Below are 18,853 nucleotides of genomic sequence, written 5' to 3'. Positions count from 1 at the left end.
GGAAGGTTGCAAGATCAAATACCTGAGCTGACAAGATAAAAAAATCTGTCGTTCTGCCCCTGAACAAGGCAGTTAATCCACTGTTCCTAGGCTGTCATTGAAAATAAGAATTTGATCTTAAATTACTTGCCTAGTAAAATAAATAAAAGCTCAGACCAGACTAGTTTAGAAAGAACAGTGTGTTAGCTAGAGTAGAAAATAATATAATTACTTTATTCCAGCTACATCACATCAGAAAGGTAAATATTAATCTGTCCTTGTTCTAACCTAGGTTTACGGTCTTTAAAAAAACAGACAAGCCTGTTTCAAATGACAAGTTAACAAAGGGTTAATGAGGGGGTATGTGGTTAATTACCCTCCTGATCAGAAGTTAAAAGGATGTACACTCCCTAGTTTTCAATCTGGAATATCAAGTACAGGTGTACTTTAGTTCATGTTTAATATTTCACCTGTCATCACAAGACCTGAAGCTTTCAGGCCATTTACTACAAACAGCTTGAGGTCAAGGACTGTTTGTAAAGATCCCATACCACAGATGATAGATAAGCATTTGAGCTCTGGGGTTTTAATAAGAGAAACAGTTGAGGGACTTGACTTGAGCATGTTTTGGTGATTGTTGCATTGATAATAGAGAAATTATCAGTGACGTACATCAGTATAAATAAAGCCAACTTTGAGTGTGTGACTGAGAAAGTCAATTACTGAGGGTCAATGTTTGCTACAGCCATTGGGATTTTCATAACCACAATACACATAATAACAGATATGGAAGATTAAAGTGGATACAGGGGAGGACGAAAAAATATCTTTAGCTACTACATAGTGCCATGGGAGGGCTATAGGGGAAAGGCCACAGTAAGGGTTGTTTTTGGACTTGTTCCCCAAATGAAAGCAAGACCTCAGGTTTACATCTCAGCAGACTTGGCTTGTTATAAAGGTGTTATAAAAAAACATGGTATATTTTATGAATAGAACATAAGAAAAAACAAATTCAGAAGGTAAATATACTGAACAAAAATATAAACGCAACATGTAAAGTTCTGGTCACATTTTTCATGAGCTGAAATAGCAGATCCCACAAATTTTCCACATGCACAAAATGCTTATTTCACTCAAATTTTGTGCACATATTTGTTTACGTCCTGTTAGTGAGCATTTCTCCTTTGCCAAGATAATCTATCCACCTGAGAGGTGTGGCATATCAAGAAGCTGATTAAACAGAATGATCATTACAAAGGTGCACCTTGAGCTGGGGACAATAAAAGGCCACTCTAAAATGTGCAGTTTTGTCACACAACACAATGCCACAGATGTCTCAAGTTTTGAGTGAGCGTGCAATTGACATGCTGACTGCAGGAATGTCCACCGGAGCTGTTGCCAGATAATTTTTTATTTAACCTTTATTTAACTTGGCAAGTCAGTTAAGAACAAATTCTTATTTACAATGACGGCCTACCCCAGCCAAACCCTAACGACCCTGGGCCAATTGTGCAACGCCCTATGGGACTCCCAATCACGGCCGGTTGTGATACAGCCTGGAATTGAACCAGGGTCTGTAGTGACGTCTCCAGCACTGAGATGCAGTGCCTTAGACCGCTGCGCCACTCAGGAGCCCGATTGTTAATTTCTCTATTATAAGCCGCCTCCAATGTCATTTGAAAGATTTTGCCAGTATGTCCAACCGGCCTCACAACCGCAGATCAGGTGTGACCACACCAGCCCAGGACCTCCACATCCGGCTTCTTCATCGGCGGTATCATCTGAGACCAACCACCCGGACAGCTGATGAAACTGAGGAGTATTTCTGTCTGTAATAAAGCCATTTTGTGGGGAAAAACTCATTCTGATTGGCTGGGGCTGGCTCCCCAGTGGGTGGACCTGGCTCACAAGTGGGTGGGCCTATGCCCTCCCAGGCCCAATCATGGCTGCACCCCTGTCTAGTCATGTGAAATCCCTAGATTAGGGCCTAATACATTTATTTCAATTGACTGATTTCCTTATATGAACTGTAACTTAGTAAAAATGTTGAAATTGTTGCGTGTTTATATTTTTGTTCAGTATATGTTCGTATGTAATGTTGGAAACTGCCAGGGACCTCTCAATACTATACTAAAACGATAATTAGGTGCCGAAACGATATGTATTGCAATTCTCACGCTTCTATATGTATTGGGATTCAATACTGTAACTTTATTGCAATTCGATGTTCCAAACATATTGCTCAACATATGTCTGCTGCATTGGGACAAGAGAGACATTACAAAACTAGTTTTAATCAGTCATGAAAATAAGTGCTGAAAATATCTTGGATCCATCTTGAAAAATAAGATGGAGAACAAGCTATGAAGGAAAAATACTGGAGTTTTGGTGCAGGTACAGCCGACTAACGCAAAAATAATACAATATATTGTAAAAAATAATATCCTGATATGTAAATGTATCGATGCCCACCCCCAATCATTAGTAAATAGTGTTAAACTTTAATAAAATGACAGTGTTTTGGCTATGCCAGAACATCAAACAACAAGTCAGTATCATGTGACAATGTGAGCGTACCCAGATGCTCAACTGAGGGACTTAGTAATAATAATTTTAAAAACTCTTACCCCAGTACACTTCACATGATGACTATAATATGTCAGCTAAAGAGAATTGTTCTCAACTGGTTTTGCCTCGGGACCCAAATTGAACCAGATTGTCTGTCGCGACCCAATATTCGCATCACGAAAAAGAACCGCAAAAAATACAATCTGGAAAACTATTTTTAATTCCATATTGATATTAAATGTAGCAATTATATGACAATGGAACAACATTCCCACCTCTTTCATTGTCAATAAATACTCACTGGTTTGAGAACACAACATTTATCAAAAATGGCACTGCTAATAACTCTATATTAAAATACTGTGATTAAAAAAATCTTCAAAGTAATTTATTCTCTGAAAAATGTAAGTTCATTATCATTTCGTCGTTTAAGTTGAGGCTAGTATTTTTGTAAAAATAAAGAAGAAAAATATACAGTATATATGTATTATATATATTTACACATATATACAGTTGAAGTCGGAAGTTTACATACACTTAGGTTGGAGTCATTAAAACTCGATTTTCAACCACTCCACAAATTTCTTGTGAACAAACTATAGTTTTGGCAAGTAGGTTAGGACATCTACTTTGTGCATGACACAGTTGTTTACAGATAGATTATTTCACTTATCATTCACTGTATCACAATTCCAGTGGGTCAGAAGTTTACATACACTAAGTTGACTGTGCCTTTAAACAGCTTGTAAAATTCCAGAAAATGATGTCATGGCTTTAGAAGCTTCTGATAGGCTAATTTACATAATTTGAGTCATTTGGAGGTCTACCTGTGGATGTATTTCAAGGCCCACCTTCAAACTCAGTGCCTCTTTGCTTGACGTCATGGGAAAATCAAAATAAATCAGCCAAGACCTCAGAAGAAAATTTGGAGACCTCCACAAATCTGGTTCATACTTAGGAGCAATTGCCAAACGCCTAAATGTACCACATTCATCTGTACAAACAATAGTACGCGAGAATAAACACCATGGGACCATGCAGCCATCATACCGCTCAGGAAGGAGACGCGTTCTGTCTCCTAGAGATTAACATACTTTGTTGCGAAAAGTGCAAATCACTCCCAGAACAACAGCAAAGGACCTTGTGAAGATGCTGGAGGAAACAGGTACTACAAATCTACACTGCTCAAAAAAATAAAGGGAACACTTAAACAACACAATGTAACTCCAAGTCAATCCCACTTCTGTGAAATCAAACTGTCCACTTAGGAAGCAACACTGATTGACAATAAATTTCACATGCTGTTGTGCAAATGGAATAGACAACAGGTGGAAATTAAAGGCACTTAGCAAGACACCCCCAATAAAGGAGTGGTTCTGCAGGTGGGGACCACAGACCACTTCTCAGTTCCTATGCTTCCTGGCTGATGTTTTGGTCACTTTGGAATGCTGGCGGTGCTTTCACTCTAGTGGTAGCATGAGACGGAGTCTACAACCCACACAAGTGGCTCAGGTAGTGCAGCTCATCCAGGATGGCACATCAATGCGAGCTGTGGCAAGAAGGTTTGCTGTGTCTGTCAGCGTAGTGTTCAGAGCATGGAGGCGCTACCAGGAGACAGGCCAGTACATCAGGAGACTTGGAGGAGGCCGTAGGAGGGCAACAACCCAGCAGCAGGACTGCTACTTCCGCCTTTGTGCAAGGAGGATCAGGAGGAGCACTGCCAGAGCCTTGCAAAATGACCTCCAGCAGGCCACAAATGTGCATGTGTCTGCTCAAACGGTTAGAAAAAGACTCCATGAGGTATGAGGGCCCGACGTCCACAGGTGGGGGTTGTGCTTACAGCCCAGCACCGTGCAGGATGTTTTTCATTTGCCAGAGAACACCAAGATTGGCAAATTCGCCACTGGCGCCCTGTGCTCTTCACAGATGAAAGCAGGTTCACACTGAGCACATGTGACAGACTGGAGACGCCGTGGAGAACGTTCTGCTGCCTGCAACATCCTCCAGCGTGACCGGTTTGGCGGTGGGTCAGTCATGGTGTGGGGTGGCATTTCTTTGGGGCCGCACAGCCCTCCATGTGCTCGCCAGAGGCAGCCTGACTGCCATTAGGTACCAAGATGAGATCCTCAGACCCCTTGTGAGACCATATGCTGGTGCGGTTGGCCCTGGGTTCCTCCTAATGCAAGACAATGCTAAACCTCATGTGGCTGGAGTGTGTCAGCAGTCCCTGCAAGAGGAAGGCATTGATGCTATGGACTGGCCCGCCCGTTCCCCAGACCTGAATCCAATTGAGCACATCTGGGACATCATGTCTCGCTCCATCCACCAACGCCACGTTGCACCACAAACTGTCCAGGAGTTGGCGGATGCTTTAGTCCAGGTCTGGGAGGAGATCCCTCAGGAGACCATCCGCCACCTCATCAGGAGCATGCCCAGGTGTTGTAGGGAGGTCATACAGGCACGTGGAGGCCACACACACTACTGAGCCTCATTTTGACTTGTTTTAAAGACATTACATTAAAGTTGGATCAGCCTGTAGTGTGGTTTTCCACTTTAATTTTGAGTGTGACTCCAAATCCAGACCTCCATGGGTTGATAAATTTGATTTCCATTGATAATTTTTGTGTGATTTTGTTGTCAGCACATTCAACTATGTAAAGAAAAAAGTATTTAATAAGAATATTTCATTCATTCAGATCTAGGATGTGTTATTTTAGTGTTCCCTTTATTTTTTTGAGCAGTGTATATCCACAGTAAAAGTCCTATATCGACATAACCTGAAAGGCTCCAAAAGCGCCATAAAAAAGCCGGTTTGCAACTGCACAAGGGGACAAATATCGTACTTTTTGGAGAAATGTCCTCTGGTCTGATGAAACAAAAATAGAACTGTTTGGCCATAATGACCATCGTTATGTTTGGAGGAAAAAGGGGGAGGCTTGCAAGCCGAAGAATACCATCCCAACCGTGAAGAGCTGGGGTTGCAGCATCATGTTGTAGGGGTGCTTTGCTGCAGGAGGGACTGGTGCACTTCACAAAATAGATGGCATCATGAGGAAGGAAAATTGTGTGTATATATTGAAGCAACATCTCAAGACATTAGTTAGGAAGTTAAAGCTTGGTCGCAAATGGATCTTCCAAATGGACAATGACCCCAAGCATATTTCCAAAGTTGTGGCAAAATGGCTTAAGGACAACAAAGTCAAGGTATTGGAGTGGCCATCACAAAGCCCTGACCTCAATCCTATAGAAAATGTGTGGTCAGAACTGAAAAAGCGTGTGCGAGCAAGAAGGCCTACAAACCTGACTCAGTTACACCAGCTCTGTCAGGAGGAATGGGCCAAAATTCACCCAACTTATTGTGGGAAGCTTGTGGAAGGCTATCCAAAACTTTTGGCCCAGTTAAGCAATTTGAAGGCAATGCTACCAAATACTAGTTGAGTGCATGGAAACTTCTGACCCACTGGGAATGTGATGAAAGAAATAAAAGCTGAAATAAATCATTCTCTCTACTATTAATCTGACATTTCACATTCTTAAAATAAAGTGGTGATCCTAACTGACCTAAGACAGGGAATTTTTAATAGGATTAAATGTCAGGAATTGTGAAAAACTGAGTTTAAATGTACTTGGCTAAGGTGTATGTAAACTTCCAACTTCAACTGTATATATAAGCATTTTTACTTAGACACCCGTCACCCATTCCAAACCTTCCTGCGACCCACCAGTTGAGAATTGCTAAGCTAAATAATGGTTTCCAGATATCCCCTGTGTACATCTCAAGCCACACTGCTACAATTTTTCCACGTTGTGGATACTCCTATGTCTGATAAGGCTACTTAGGAAGGAAAAGCTCTTGTAACATCGTTTGCACTTGAAGGGCCTCTCCTTGGTGTGAACGGTCTGGTGCCTCTTCACATAGTTCGCCTCAGTGAAGCGCTTCCCACATGTGGGGCAGGTGTATGGCTTGTCGGCGTCCGTCCTAATGCTCGGCCTCCCACGTTGTGTCCCAATGACACCAGAGGAGGTAGAAGCAGGAGCAACCACCCTCAGGTGGTTAGTATTTGAGCTCCCTCCTTGACCTCTAGCCATTGTTTGGGTGTGGTTAGGATTATGTGCTATGTTACAGGATAAGTACTTATTGTGGTGAACGCCCATCCTGACCCTGTCTGTATTGGTGGGGAAACCATGCGGTAACTGAGGAAGGCTAGACCCAGGCCCAGGCTTTCTATGAACCCAGTCACCAGGCATTAGACGAGACCCTGAAGGAGAAGACAGACTTCCTGTTAGACTCCCACCAGGGGGGTCTCCCACCACTCTCTGTGAAGGCTGAAGCCCAATGTGACCTGCTCTGTTCATCATGGATACTGTGGTGTTTGTATCATAGGAACAGGAGGGTCTATCTCTATCAGCCCCAGGCCCTGCTTCATCCCTGCACTGAGACTGTGAAGAGAAGGGTCTGGGCTGCAGACTGGATCCCTGACTGGAGCCTCTGTCTCTCTGATGACCACCAGGACTGTTGTTCAGTCCACCTGTCCACTGGTTGTGTTCTGTGTGGTGGTGGGGTCTCTGTTCTTCGCGTTTGGGTCCTGGTTCTGACTCGCGAAGGAAGAGCGACGGCTCCTGATCCAGTGTCCTGATCCGGGGCCAGGGTTTGAGACCAGCCGCTTCAGAGGTCCAGTCTCTCCCGCCAGCAACACCAGATATCAGCACGTCCTCATGGACTGCAGACTGTAAATACAAATTGATACATTTTTATATAAGAAACACCTTGCTGTACACACAGAAACATGACATTATAAAATGCTAACCACAGTCAACTACCTACCCATATGGAAACATTGGAGTTTATTTTTTTTAAAGAAAATCCCTGTGTTGATTCAAGAATGAAGTATGTTTTGGTTGGGCTGAGATATAGGAAACTTAGTCCCTGCAATGATACAAAAATAACCAAGTCCGTCAGCACAGATTCAATTTTGTATTTGATTTCAACAAGATGGTCATACACTCCATATGGGACAGTGACGTTTTCAACGAAAATCACAGAAGTGTGGTACTGAACCAATCTTTCCCATTGAAAGCACTTAAGCCAAGCCTGAATTCAAGCAATAATGACACAGATATATATATTTTTAACTAACTAGATTATAGCTTCCGTCCAAATGTTGTGAATTATATATATATATTCATGTCAGTCATTAGTCAACTCCACTACACTTAAGTTACTTCAGACAGTGAATGCTAACGATGGCTAACTATGCTAACTATTCTACCAGCCTGTTTGTTAGCATGCTAATAGCACACCCTGCACCCGAAAATATATATTATTAGGGGTATGCAGTGGGTTGATAAAGATAACAACAAAGTATGGGACATTTCAAACACAAATCTCAGCTAATGAGAAAACAGTCATAGTATTTAAAGTAAGAGAATTAAAAAGTTTTAACAAGACAACCTTGGTTCTAATTTGTATGGGCTCCAATGGCTGATTTTGAGCGATTTTTACATCCATCCCCCAGTAGAGGGGGGATGTGAAGATGCTGGAGGAAACAGATACAAAAGTATCTATATCCACAGTAAAACAAGTCCTATATCGACATGACATAACCTGAAAGGCTGCTCAGCAAGGAAAAAGCCACTGCTCCAAAACCGCCATAATTAAGCCAGGCTACGGTTTGCAACTGCACATGGGGACAAAGATTGTACTTTTTGGAGAAATGTCCTCTGGTCTGATGAAACAAAAATAGAACTGTTAGGCCATAATGACCATCGTTATGTTTTGAGGAAAAAGGGGGAGGCTTGCAAGCCGAAGAACACAATCCCAAACGTGAAGCACGGGGGTGGCAGCATCATGTTGTGGGGGTGCTTTGCTGCAGGAGGGACTGGTGCACTTCACAAAATAGATGGCAACATGACATGGGAAAATAATGTGGATATATTGAAGCAACACCTCAAGACATTAGTTAAAGCTTGGTCGCAAATGGGTCTTGCAAATGGACAATGACCCCAAGCATACTTCCAAAGTTGTTGCAAAATGGCCTAAGGACAACAAAGTCAAGGTATTGGAGTGGCCGTCACAAAGCCCTGACCTCAATCCTATAGAAAGTTTGTGGGCAGAACTGAAAAAGCGTGTGCGAGCAAGGAGGCCTACAAACCTGACTCAGTTACAATAGCTTTGTCAGGAGGAATGGGCCAAAATTCACCCAACTTATTGTGGGAAGCTTGTGGAAGGCTTCCCGAAACGTTTGTCCCAAGTTAAACAATTTAAAGGCAATGCTACCAAATACTAATTGAGTGCATGTAAACTTCTGACCCACTGGGAATGTGATGAAAGAAATAAAAGCCGAAATAAATCTCTCTCTACTATTCACATTCTTAAAATAAAGTGGTGATCCTAACTGACCTAAGACGGAGAATTTTTACGAGGATTAAATGCCAGGAATTGCAAAAAACTGAGTTGAAATATATTTGGCTAAGGTGTATGTAAACTTCCGACTGCAACTGTAATTTTCTTCTCCGCAATGAGTCTGGATCTGAGTACCTCCCCGACCCTTCACCAATGCGAACGCATCTGGGCCCGACTGATTGGTCCAGAAACCGATGGGTTGGGCCAGAGCCAGAACACACATGGGTAAAGCGGAGGTTTGAAAATTCGTCATTGGCTTTGATACTCTAAACCCCAAACTTCAACTAAATCTGGGGAGAAGTCTGTCCATAATAAAGTGCTGCTCTGCCTTCTTAACAACACTATCAATAAGGCAGGTTCTACAGGCCCTAGTTTTGGCGCACAAATATGGACTTAGGAAAATTACAATTGGCTCAGAACCGGTGCAGCACGGCTGGCCCTTAAATGTACACGGAGTGCTAACATTAATAATATGCATGTCAATCTCTCATGGTTCAAAGTAGAGGAGAGATTGACTTCATCACTTGTTTTGTAAGTGCTGTTAAAATGTTGAATGCACCGAGCTGTCTGTTGAAACTACTAGCAAACAGCTCGGACACCCATGCATACCCCACAAGACATGCCACCAGAGGTCTATTCACAGATCCAAAGTTCAGAACAGACTATGGGAGGACCACAGTACTACATAGAGCCATGACTACATGGAACTCTATTCCAGATTAGGTAACTGATGCAAGCAGTATAATCAGATTTAAAGAACAGATAAATACACCTTATGGAACAGCGGGGACTATGAAGAGACACACACACATAGGAACAGACACACACATACACATGCTAACACACACACTCTACACACACGTACACATGGATTTTGTGTTGTAAATAAGATGTTGTGGAGTAGTGGCCTGAGGGCACATACTTAAGGTGTTGTGAAAAGTGCAAATGTAATGTCATGTAATATTTGTATATATACTAGCTGCCTTAAAGGCAAGGTTCACCCATTTTGAATGTTATATTGTTTTTGTGCATCTCTGAGTGATGTTCTATCGATTCCCTGGGCTATTTCATGTTTTCATGCGTATCTGAGTTACTGGCGTTCAAGCAGGCAGAAATGCGTCCGGTATGATGTAGCACCGCGTTAAGTATCTCACTACTCTGGAAGTTAATAGGAATATTACTTTAGATCGTGAAAACATCTATCATACATCTCAGATTTCAATACTGTCCAATGTCATAACTCAGGGAGGATGTCTTCTCTCCAATGAGCCTTGGAACATATTTTGGCGATATTCCTACCTCAAGAAATGTGTAATTTAACAGAGGGTCTTGCACATTTTTCCTATTTGTCTGCCTCTTTAATCCGGGGTGCATATCATAGTGCCGTTGACAAAGATGTTACAGAAAGGAGATAGGAATCCAATGAATGAAGCAACGTTTAAAGCCCCACCCAGCAGACTGTCGACCAATCGCATTCATGTTGTCATACTGCGTCACGCAGTTTCTAAGCTAATCATCACGCAATCCCTTCTCAAAGTCAGTGTATATGTCGAGAAACATGCCTATTTTCCTCTAAAGTACATAATGTCACGATTCCAAAGCTATATGATATTACAGTTAGTTATTTAAAATCTCTGAAAATATTTGTAATGTTGTACTTCTTCTTGACAAACATTGCGCTAATGTTGAGTTTTTGAATTGCTCAGAATGCACCATGCTGGCATCTCCTCAAAAGTATATTTGCTGTTGCCAATGTTAGACTCCATTGTGAGGCACATCAATCTGCAGGTTGAACATGGTGAGATTGATATTGCAGGTTGTTTAGGCGATTTAACAGCTAAATAGCTACGTCACATGCTGATATTATATTTGGTATTATTGTTTGTAGCTGTGTTTGCTAGCTTGCTACATAGCTAGCCAGCCAGCCAATAGAAAGAGCATTGCATTGTGTAGCCGACTTGAGCTTCAACAGATTTCCACAACGATATCCTTCATAAATACAAATACTCTGACTGGTTAGAGACGATACAATCGCTGATGACTTTGTTTTGTACAACGCCCCTCATCACCACAAACGACTTCAATGATGGCAGTCTCAGAGTAAAGTGTGAAGCTAAATAAGAAGATAAATAATTTGGTGTGAGTCATCAGGCTAATCGAAGGCAGGCTAAAGGTAATACCTGTTCGGGGGTTAACCTGATGTGCCATCAGTCTCTGTGAATCACAACTATAGGAGCATCACTAGCCGTGTCTGTTCTTTCCCACCACATACGGACACCCCGTCCCCGTAGACCAAATCTACACCTCGCCCTAGTCTCAGCCAGTCTGAGGTCATGGAGATGTTGTTTTGTGTTCGACTGTCTGTTTCTGGTTGTGGTTAACAGTGTTGTTGCCCAGCCCAGAGCTGAGGACACTTTCCCATCCACTGACCTCCACTATGTCGCCTCCGGTCCTGGCCTGCTCGGTGACGTCGTCCACAGGAACCTTGGCTGCACCGGTCTGGGAATCCAAGATGACTGCCCAGTCTCCTCTGTTAGCTTCGAGCCAACCACCTGCAGGAAGAGGTTACATGGCAGAAAACTCAACATATGGAGTTTGAGTCAATTACCTGGTCAAGTTCAAACATTATAATGTTTGTTTGAGTAGATAAACACAAGTTGTATTTATTTCATGTTACGTAGGTGCATCTCTATTCCTATTGATGTATATATACACATAGTATATATATGTTCTCGATATGTATTTCTCCCTTACCTTCATCCCAGATCTTTAGTCCACTCTCTGGTCTGTTCTCTATTGTCTCCTCTTTGACCAGCTGCAGATCAGGCATCCCATCCTCTTTGTCTACTGACTGTAAGAGATAGAGGGAGAGGATCAAGAAATCTGATATGATTTGATTGGGCAATGAGGGATTGCCATGGATACTATGCAAACATTGTCATTTATTTGATTACTTGGCACTCTTTAAAAGGATAGTTTGGGATTTTGGCAACTGGCTGTGCTAACAAGCTTAGTGCAAAGAATGGAAGTCTTCGTTTACACCTAATCCAGTTTTTGTGCTAAGCAAGTTAGCACTGGCTCGTGAAATTCCCTCTAACTTCCTGGATATTGGACGCAGAGATGAAAAATGGTATCCACCAGTTCATCTGACTTACCCCTTTAATGGTTTGATCATTCAAAGGCATGGTCCCAGACTTAACCTTTTTGGGATAGGGGGCAGCATTTTCACTTTTGGATGAATAGCGTGCCCAGAGTGAACTGCCTCCTACTCTGTCCCAGATGCTAATATATGCATATTATTATTAGTATTGGATAGAAAACACTCTGAAGTTTCTAAAACTGTTTAAATGATGTCTGTGAGTATAGCAGAACTCATATGGCAGGTGAAAACCTGAGAAGAAACCAACCAGGAAGTGGGAAATCTGAGGTTTGTAGTTTTTCAAAGCTTGGCCTACCGAATACAGTGTCTATGGGGTCAAGTTGCACTTCCTAAGGCTTCCACTAGATGTCAACCGTCTTTAGAAACTTTTTTCAGGCATCTGCTATAAAGGAGGGGGGAATGGGAGCTGAATGAGTCATGGGTCTGGCAGAGTGTCGCAGGCTCGTGACGTGCGCTCCCGACAGAGTTAGCTCTCGTTCCAGTGCTTTTCTTCAGACATAGGAATTCTCCGGTTGGAACCTTATTGATGATTTATGTTAAAAACATCCTAAAGATTGATTCCATACATCGTTTGACTTGTTTCTACGACCTGTAATGGAACTTTGAGTTTTTTTCTGGACGTAGTGCTCGCGCATCATGAAGATGAATTACTGGGCTGAACACGTTAACAACAAGTGGCTATTTGGACATAAATTATGACTTTATGGAACTTTATGGAACAAATCAGTAATTTATAGTCAAACTGGGATTCCTGGGAGTCCATTATGATGAAGATCATCAAAGGTAAGGGAATATTTATAATGTTATTTCTAACTTCTGTTGACTCCAACATGGCGGATATTTCTTTGGCTGGATTGGGCTCTGAGCGCTGTACTCAGATTATGCTTTTTCCGTAAAGTAAAAAAAAAATCTGACACAGCGGTTGCATTAAGGAGAAGTCGATCTTTAATTCTGTGAATAACACTTGTATCTTTTATCAATGTTTATGATGAGTATTTCTGCAAAATCACCAGATGTTTTGGAATCAAAACATTACTACACGTAACGCGCCAATGCAAACTAAGATTTTTGGATAGAAATATGCACATTATCGAACAAAACATACATGTATTGTGTAACATGATGTCCTATGAGTGTCATCTGATGAAGATTAGTTAGTGATTAAGTTAGTGATTCATTTTATCTATATTTCTGCTTTTTGTGACTCCTATCTTTGGCTGGAAAAATTGCAGTTTTTTTGACTTGGCTAACACCTAACATAAAATTATATGTTGTGCTTTCGCTGTAAAGCCTTTTTGAAATCGGACACGATGGGTAGATTAACAAGAAGTTTATCTTTCATTTGCTCTATTGGGCTTGTTAATGTGAGAAAGTTACATATTTCCAAAAAATATTTTTGAATTTTGTGCGCTGCCTTTTCAGCTGAATGTTGTCGAGAGGTTCCGCTAGCGAAACGCCTGCCCGAGAAAGGTTAAGACTAAATTAATCAAGACCTGGGCCCGTATCCACAAAGTGTCTTGGTGTAGGAGTGCTGATATAGGATTTGTCCATACAATCATATTTATTATGAACAGCGATCAGCACTCCTACTCTGAGATACCCTGAGTAGAAGTGTTGATTGAGAATCAGGTCTTATTCATTACGATCTAAAAAGGCAAAACTGATCCTAGATCAGCACTCCTACTCTGAGAGACTAATACCATTCAGACAGTAGTTCACAGTGAACTCACCTCACTGAGACTGTGTGTGGTCCTGTGCTGCTCAGCCGGGTCCTCTGTGGGTTCTGGAGGTGTAGTCTGGTTGTCCTCCATGACCATGGTACCCCCAGGGTTCCCCAGACCCTCCTCACACCCCTCCTCCTTCACCAGCAGCACCTCTGGACCCTCCTCCTGGAAGAGAGAGGTGATACAAACTACAGACATATACTCCCTCAGGTAACTACACACAGATAAACACACTTTCAACATGGAGTGTTTACCCATCCCCACTACACTTGAGTCCTATACTGTAGTTACAGAATAACTTAATTGTTGTTAAACCCATCATGGTGGACATAAATATGTTGTTGTGGATAAATAAGTTAGCTATCATATGTCAAGTCATACAACCCTGACTAGACTATTTTGAAGTGTACAGTAGGTGTTTGTTAGTGTCTGGGTATGTGTAAGTATATTTAGTAAGTGTATATTGGTTATAAAGCGCTGTTGTGTGTATGAATAGTGTGAGATCAGATCTGATGTGCAGTTCATTCGGACCCCTTGACTTTTTCCACATTTTGTTATGTTACAGCTTTATTCTAAAATTGATTAAATCCTTATTTCCCTTTCATCAATCTACACACAATACCCTATAATGACAAAGCAAAAACAGACATTTTTGCACATTTATTAAACATAAACAGATATATTACATTTACATAAGGATTCAGACCCTTTACTCAGTACTTTGTTGAAGCACCTTAGGCAGTGTCGAGACTTCTTGGGTATGACGCTACAAGCTTGGCACACCTGTATTTGGGGAGTTTCTCCCATTCTTCCCTGCAGATCCTCTCAAGCTCTTTCAGGTTGGATGGGGAGCATCGCTGCACAGCTATTTTCAGGTCTCTCCAGAGATGTTAGATTGGGTTGAAGTCTGGGCTCTGGCTGGACCACTCAAGGACATTTGGAGACTTGTCCTGAAGCAACTCCCGTGTTGTCTTGGCTGTGTGCTTCGGGTCATTGTCCTGTTGGAAGGTGAACCTTGGCCCCAGGATAAGGTCCGGAGCAGGTTTTCATCAAGGATCTCTCTTTACTTTGCTCCGTTCATCTTTCCCTCGATCCCGATTTGTCTCCCAGTATCTGCCTATGAAAAACATCCCCACAGCATGATGCTGCCACCACCATGCAACACTGTAGGGATGGTGCCAGGTTTCTGCCAAACTTGACGCTTGGCATTCAGGCCAAGAGTTCAATATTGGTTTCATCAGACCAAAGAATCTTGTTTGAAGATTTTATGTGCATTTTGGCAAACTCCAAGCGGGCTGTCATGTGGCTTTTACTGAGGAGTGGCTTCCGTCTGGCCACTCTACCATAAAGGCATGATTGGTGGAGAACTGCAGAGATGTTTGTCCTTCAGAGAGGTTCTCCCATCTCCACAGAGCAACTCTGGAGCTCTGTCAGAGTGACCATCGGGTTCTTGGTCACCTCCCCGACCAAGGCCCTTCTCCCTCGATTGCTCAGTTTGGCTGGGCGGCCAGCTGTAGGAAGAGTCTTGGTGGTTCCAAACTTCTTCTATTTAAAATGATGGAGGCCACTGTGTTCTTGGGGACCTTCAATGCTGCAGAAATGTTTTGGTACCCTTCCCCAGATCTGTGCCTCGACACAATCTTGTCTCTGCGCTTTAAGGACAATTCCTTCAAACTCATGACATGGTTTTGCTCTGACATGCACTATCAAATATGGGACCTTATATAGACAGGTGTGTGCCTTTCCAAATCATGTCCAATAAATTAAATTTACCACAGGTGGACTCCAATTAAGCTGTTGAAACATCTCAAGGATGATCAATGGAAACAGGATTCACCTGAGCTCAATTTCGTGTCTCATAGCAAAAGGTCTGAATACTTATGTAAATTAGGTTTTTTTTCTCTAAAAACCTGTTTTCACTTTTTCCTTATGGGGTATTGTGTGTAGATTGAGGGGAAAAAATAATTTAAACTTTACAGCCTTATTCTAAAATGTAACAAATGTGGAAATAGTCAAGGGGTCTGAATATGTTCTTAAAGCACAGTATATTAAAAGGAAATTTCAATGAAAGTCAGAATGAAATATCTATTTTGTGTTTATTAAACAAACATGTTTTAAATACACCATATGAAAACCACACATACAAATGTCTCAAATAAACATTTGCAAAAAGAGTCTTTGAGAAAAAATTAAGTAGTTGAACAGAAGTAATGAAATAGTCATTTGTGAACATCATATAGCCTACACGGTACAAACACTATGTAACAGACTTTTTCAGCTCACACATTTCCATATATCACACAATGTCTGGATGCAATATTCTACCCAGGAATATTAAACACTGAAATCTGTTACTCTCGTTATTACAAATGCATCTGTGGGTCTTTTCTGCAGACAACAAAGACATTTTTTTTCTTCTTTAATGCAGGGTTTGATTTAAACGTCAGAAGCTGTGTTATAGAGTGGAATGTTTTTTCTGCTGGTGTATTCTGCTGGTGAACCTCTACCAGCTGTGCATTCAGACAAACGGCCTCTCTCCTGTGTGGACCTTCAAGTGCATCTTCAAATGGTGGTGGCGGGAGAACCTCTTCTCACACTGGGGGCAGCTGTAAGGTTTCTCCCCTGTGTGGACCCTCTGATGCCTCTTCAGGTCACCAGCCTGGGTGAAACGCATGTGACACTGGGTACAGCTGTAGGGTTTCTCCCCCGTGTGGACCCTCTGGTGGATCTCCACCTTCTGGGAGCAGCTGAAGCCTTTGCTACAGAACATGCAGAGGAACCGTTTTTCTTTACTACCGCCTGATATTCCTCCCCCTCCCCGAGCCTGGACTCTAGCCCTGTCATTTGAGTTCCATGCCTGATCGAAAAGGACACGGCTGTGTGAATCGGAAGGTGCCATTGACGTAGACACTGGGTCGCGATTCGTGAACACGTGTAAAGGGGAGTGGGTCGTAACATTTGGATTTGTCTCTAAGCTTTCCCTGTAGTCTAAGAAGTCACTGGTGTTGCCCTGTGAGTGTCCTTCCCCTAAGTGAGTCTTGTCTACATTCCATGGAAGAGGGGTGTCGCCCTCCACTTTCACAGTCACGTCATCCACGACTATAACCCCCTCTTTCTTATCTAGGCACCCTTCAGAGTATACACTACTACTATACCGGTTCCATTCCCCTCTAAACATATCAGTCTGTCTCTCTAAACCCAAGGATATGTTGCCAGGGTCCATCTCTGTAGTGTAAGAACAAGACGGATCATCATCACCACCAGTGTCTAACGTGTCACCATCCCCACAAGAATGAACAGGCCTCTGGCTCTGGTGAAATACCGGTAAGTACTCTGAGCCGGGTGCAGGAGGACAGCCCAGTGGCCCCTGCCCCAGTCTCTCTGGGTCTGATATTTGTTCAGATCCTGTGTCTAAGAGCCTGTGTGTTACAGTTAAAGTCTTGGTGTCTGTCTCTGAATTGAGGACGGCATCCGGCCTTCCACTGACCTCCATGATGCTGCTTCGGGTCCTGGGCTGGGATGCGGCAGCAGCAGTGGTGGGGTCCTCCGTGGCTTCATAGGGTCCATTCTCGATGTCTCTGCTGTGCCGTGGGTTCTCCTCTCCTTCAGATCTCTCCTGCTTGACCCCAGGGCCTGCAGCCTCTGCATCTGCAGACTGACAAAAAGAGGGGAGGTTTTTACCAGTACATGAGTGGAAATGGATAACAATGCTGTGGGGAAGTCTCCCCTATGGCAGATACATTTGGATGCACATGTAAGCAAGTGAATAGCTGAGGGAAGCCTTTCTGAAACTTGTCACATTTGATGTACTGTAATTTTAATGGACCACTGTTGCACATACCTCTATTACGATAACGTGCTGGGTTGAGGTTCCACTCCCTTCATCTACAGCTATGGGTTCGTCATTTCTCCATGTATTGTGGCCCGCTGGCTTCACAAAGTTCCTGTGGCTTCCAGTGAGTTGTCCTTCACCTGAGAGAGTGATTGGGTGAAAAGAGGTAGTTAGGTTAGGTGCTGTCAATGCTCAATGCTTTTTTGACCATTGTACACTATTGAGTTTTGACGCAGTCTATAATTGGCAAGGATGTAAGTAACACTTCTCATAACTTCTTGCAAGATAAAGTAATCACTGGAATTATTTCATACTATCCAAACACATGTGGTCAGAAGGGAACGGGGCAAAATGTACCTCTTGCCATTCCTCTGTATCGGTCGACGATCTTGGCACTACTGGGACGACTGGCGACGACGCGCTCTCGTATTGTCTTCTCTGCGCGCTCCCGTGCCACCTTCAGTTCCAGTAGTTGTAATTTCCTCCGCAAACCCCGGTTTTCTTTCTGGCTTTGAGTTATTTCCAAACGAAACACTGCGTAGTCATCGTCTACGAGTTTACAGATCTCTGCCACGGCTGCATTCGCTAGCACCTCCATAATGGAGGCTATTTGAGTGTGAAAAACCATACAGTCAGCCATTGTTAGCAGCTAGTTAGCGTCACCTAGATAACATCTATCAACCAAGTCCTGTCTCCAACGCGAATTAAAGACTACTTGGGGTAAGTATGTGATGCTTAGCAGTTAAATTAGTCATATTTTTAGTTCCATTAGGTTAATAAATGTCTAAAAAATAACAATAAAAACGCTAACGTTTAAATTGTTATCGGTCACTGTTTACTTCCTTTTTAGACTGAAGAGAAAGGATTTGATTGGTTGGCGTCATGGGGCGTGATTAAATGGAACAAGGAGTGCTCTGAGCTGCTCTTTGAAATGCTATTGCTTGCTGCATTATAAATTCATCAAAAAAATTCACAGCCATAGTGTATCCACCACTGAAATATACATAAATACAAATTAACAATCACAACTTTTCATGATCAGTATCCATGACACTCAGAGCAGACTGTTTAGAAAGAACAGGGTGTTATCTATAATATATATCGATGTATACACAGTACCAGTCAAAAGTTGACACACCTACTCATTCCAGGTTTTTCTTTATTTTTACTATTTTCTATATTGTAGA

At 42.4% G+C, this 18,853-nt stretch overlaps 1 protein-coding gene across 1 annotated transcript; it reads right to left on the bottom strand.

Annotated features, from left to right (window-relative positions):
- Positions 1–6,055: 6,055 nt before the first annotated feature.
- On the bottom strand, positions 6,056–18,482 carry LOC139419706 (uncharacterized). Its single transcript, XM_071169692.1, has 7 exons — positions 18,024–18,482; positions 17,676–17,806; positions 17,322–17,489; positions 13,841–13,999; positions 11,705–11,801; positions 11,381–11,502; positions 6,056–7,275 (listed from the first exon to the last, which is right to left on the bottom strand). The coding sequence occupies exons 1-7, from the start codon at positions 18,304–18,306 to the stop codon at positions 6,337–6,339; spliced, it is 1,899 nt and encodes a 632-aa protein (XP_071025793.1). The 5' UTR covers positions 18,307–18,482; the 3' UTR covers positions 6,056–6,336.
- Between the last annotated feature and the right edge of the window lie 371 nt (positions 18,483–18,853).

The sequence above is a fragment of the Oncorhynchus clarkii genome, chromosome 10, assembly GCF_045791955.1.
Source record: "Oncorhynchus clarkii lewisi isolate Uvic-CL-2024 chromosome 10, UVic_Ocla_1.0, whole genome shotgun sequence".
NCBI classification, from domain to species: domain Eukaryota; kingdom Metazoa; phylum Chordata; class Actinopteri; order Salmoniformes; family Salmonidae; genus Oncorhynchus; species Oncorhynchus clarkii.
This window is presented reverse-complemented; position numbering and strand designations above follow the sequence as displayed.

Bases quoted from the DNA above. Each gene is read 5' to 3' on its own strand.
- LOC139419706 (XM_071169692.1), bottom strand. From the start codon at position 18,306: ATGGCTGACTGTATGGTTTTTCACACTCAAATAGCCTCCATTATGGAG. The intron at 17,490-17,675 runs GTATGTGCAACA...TCTTTTTGTCAG, and splicing joins AGCACGTTATCGTAATAGAG to TCTGCAGATGCAGAGGCTGC. The intron at 11,503-11,704 runs GTAAGGGAGAAA...CTCTTCCTGCAG, and splicing joins ACTAAAGATCTGGGATGAAG to GTGGTTGGCTCGAAGCTAAC.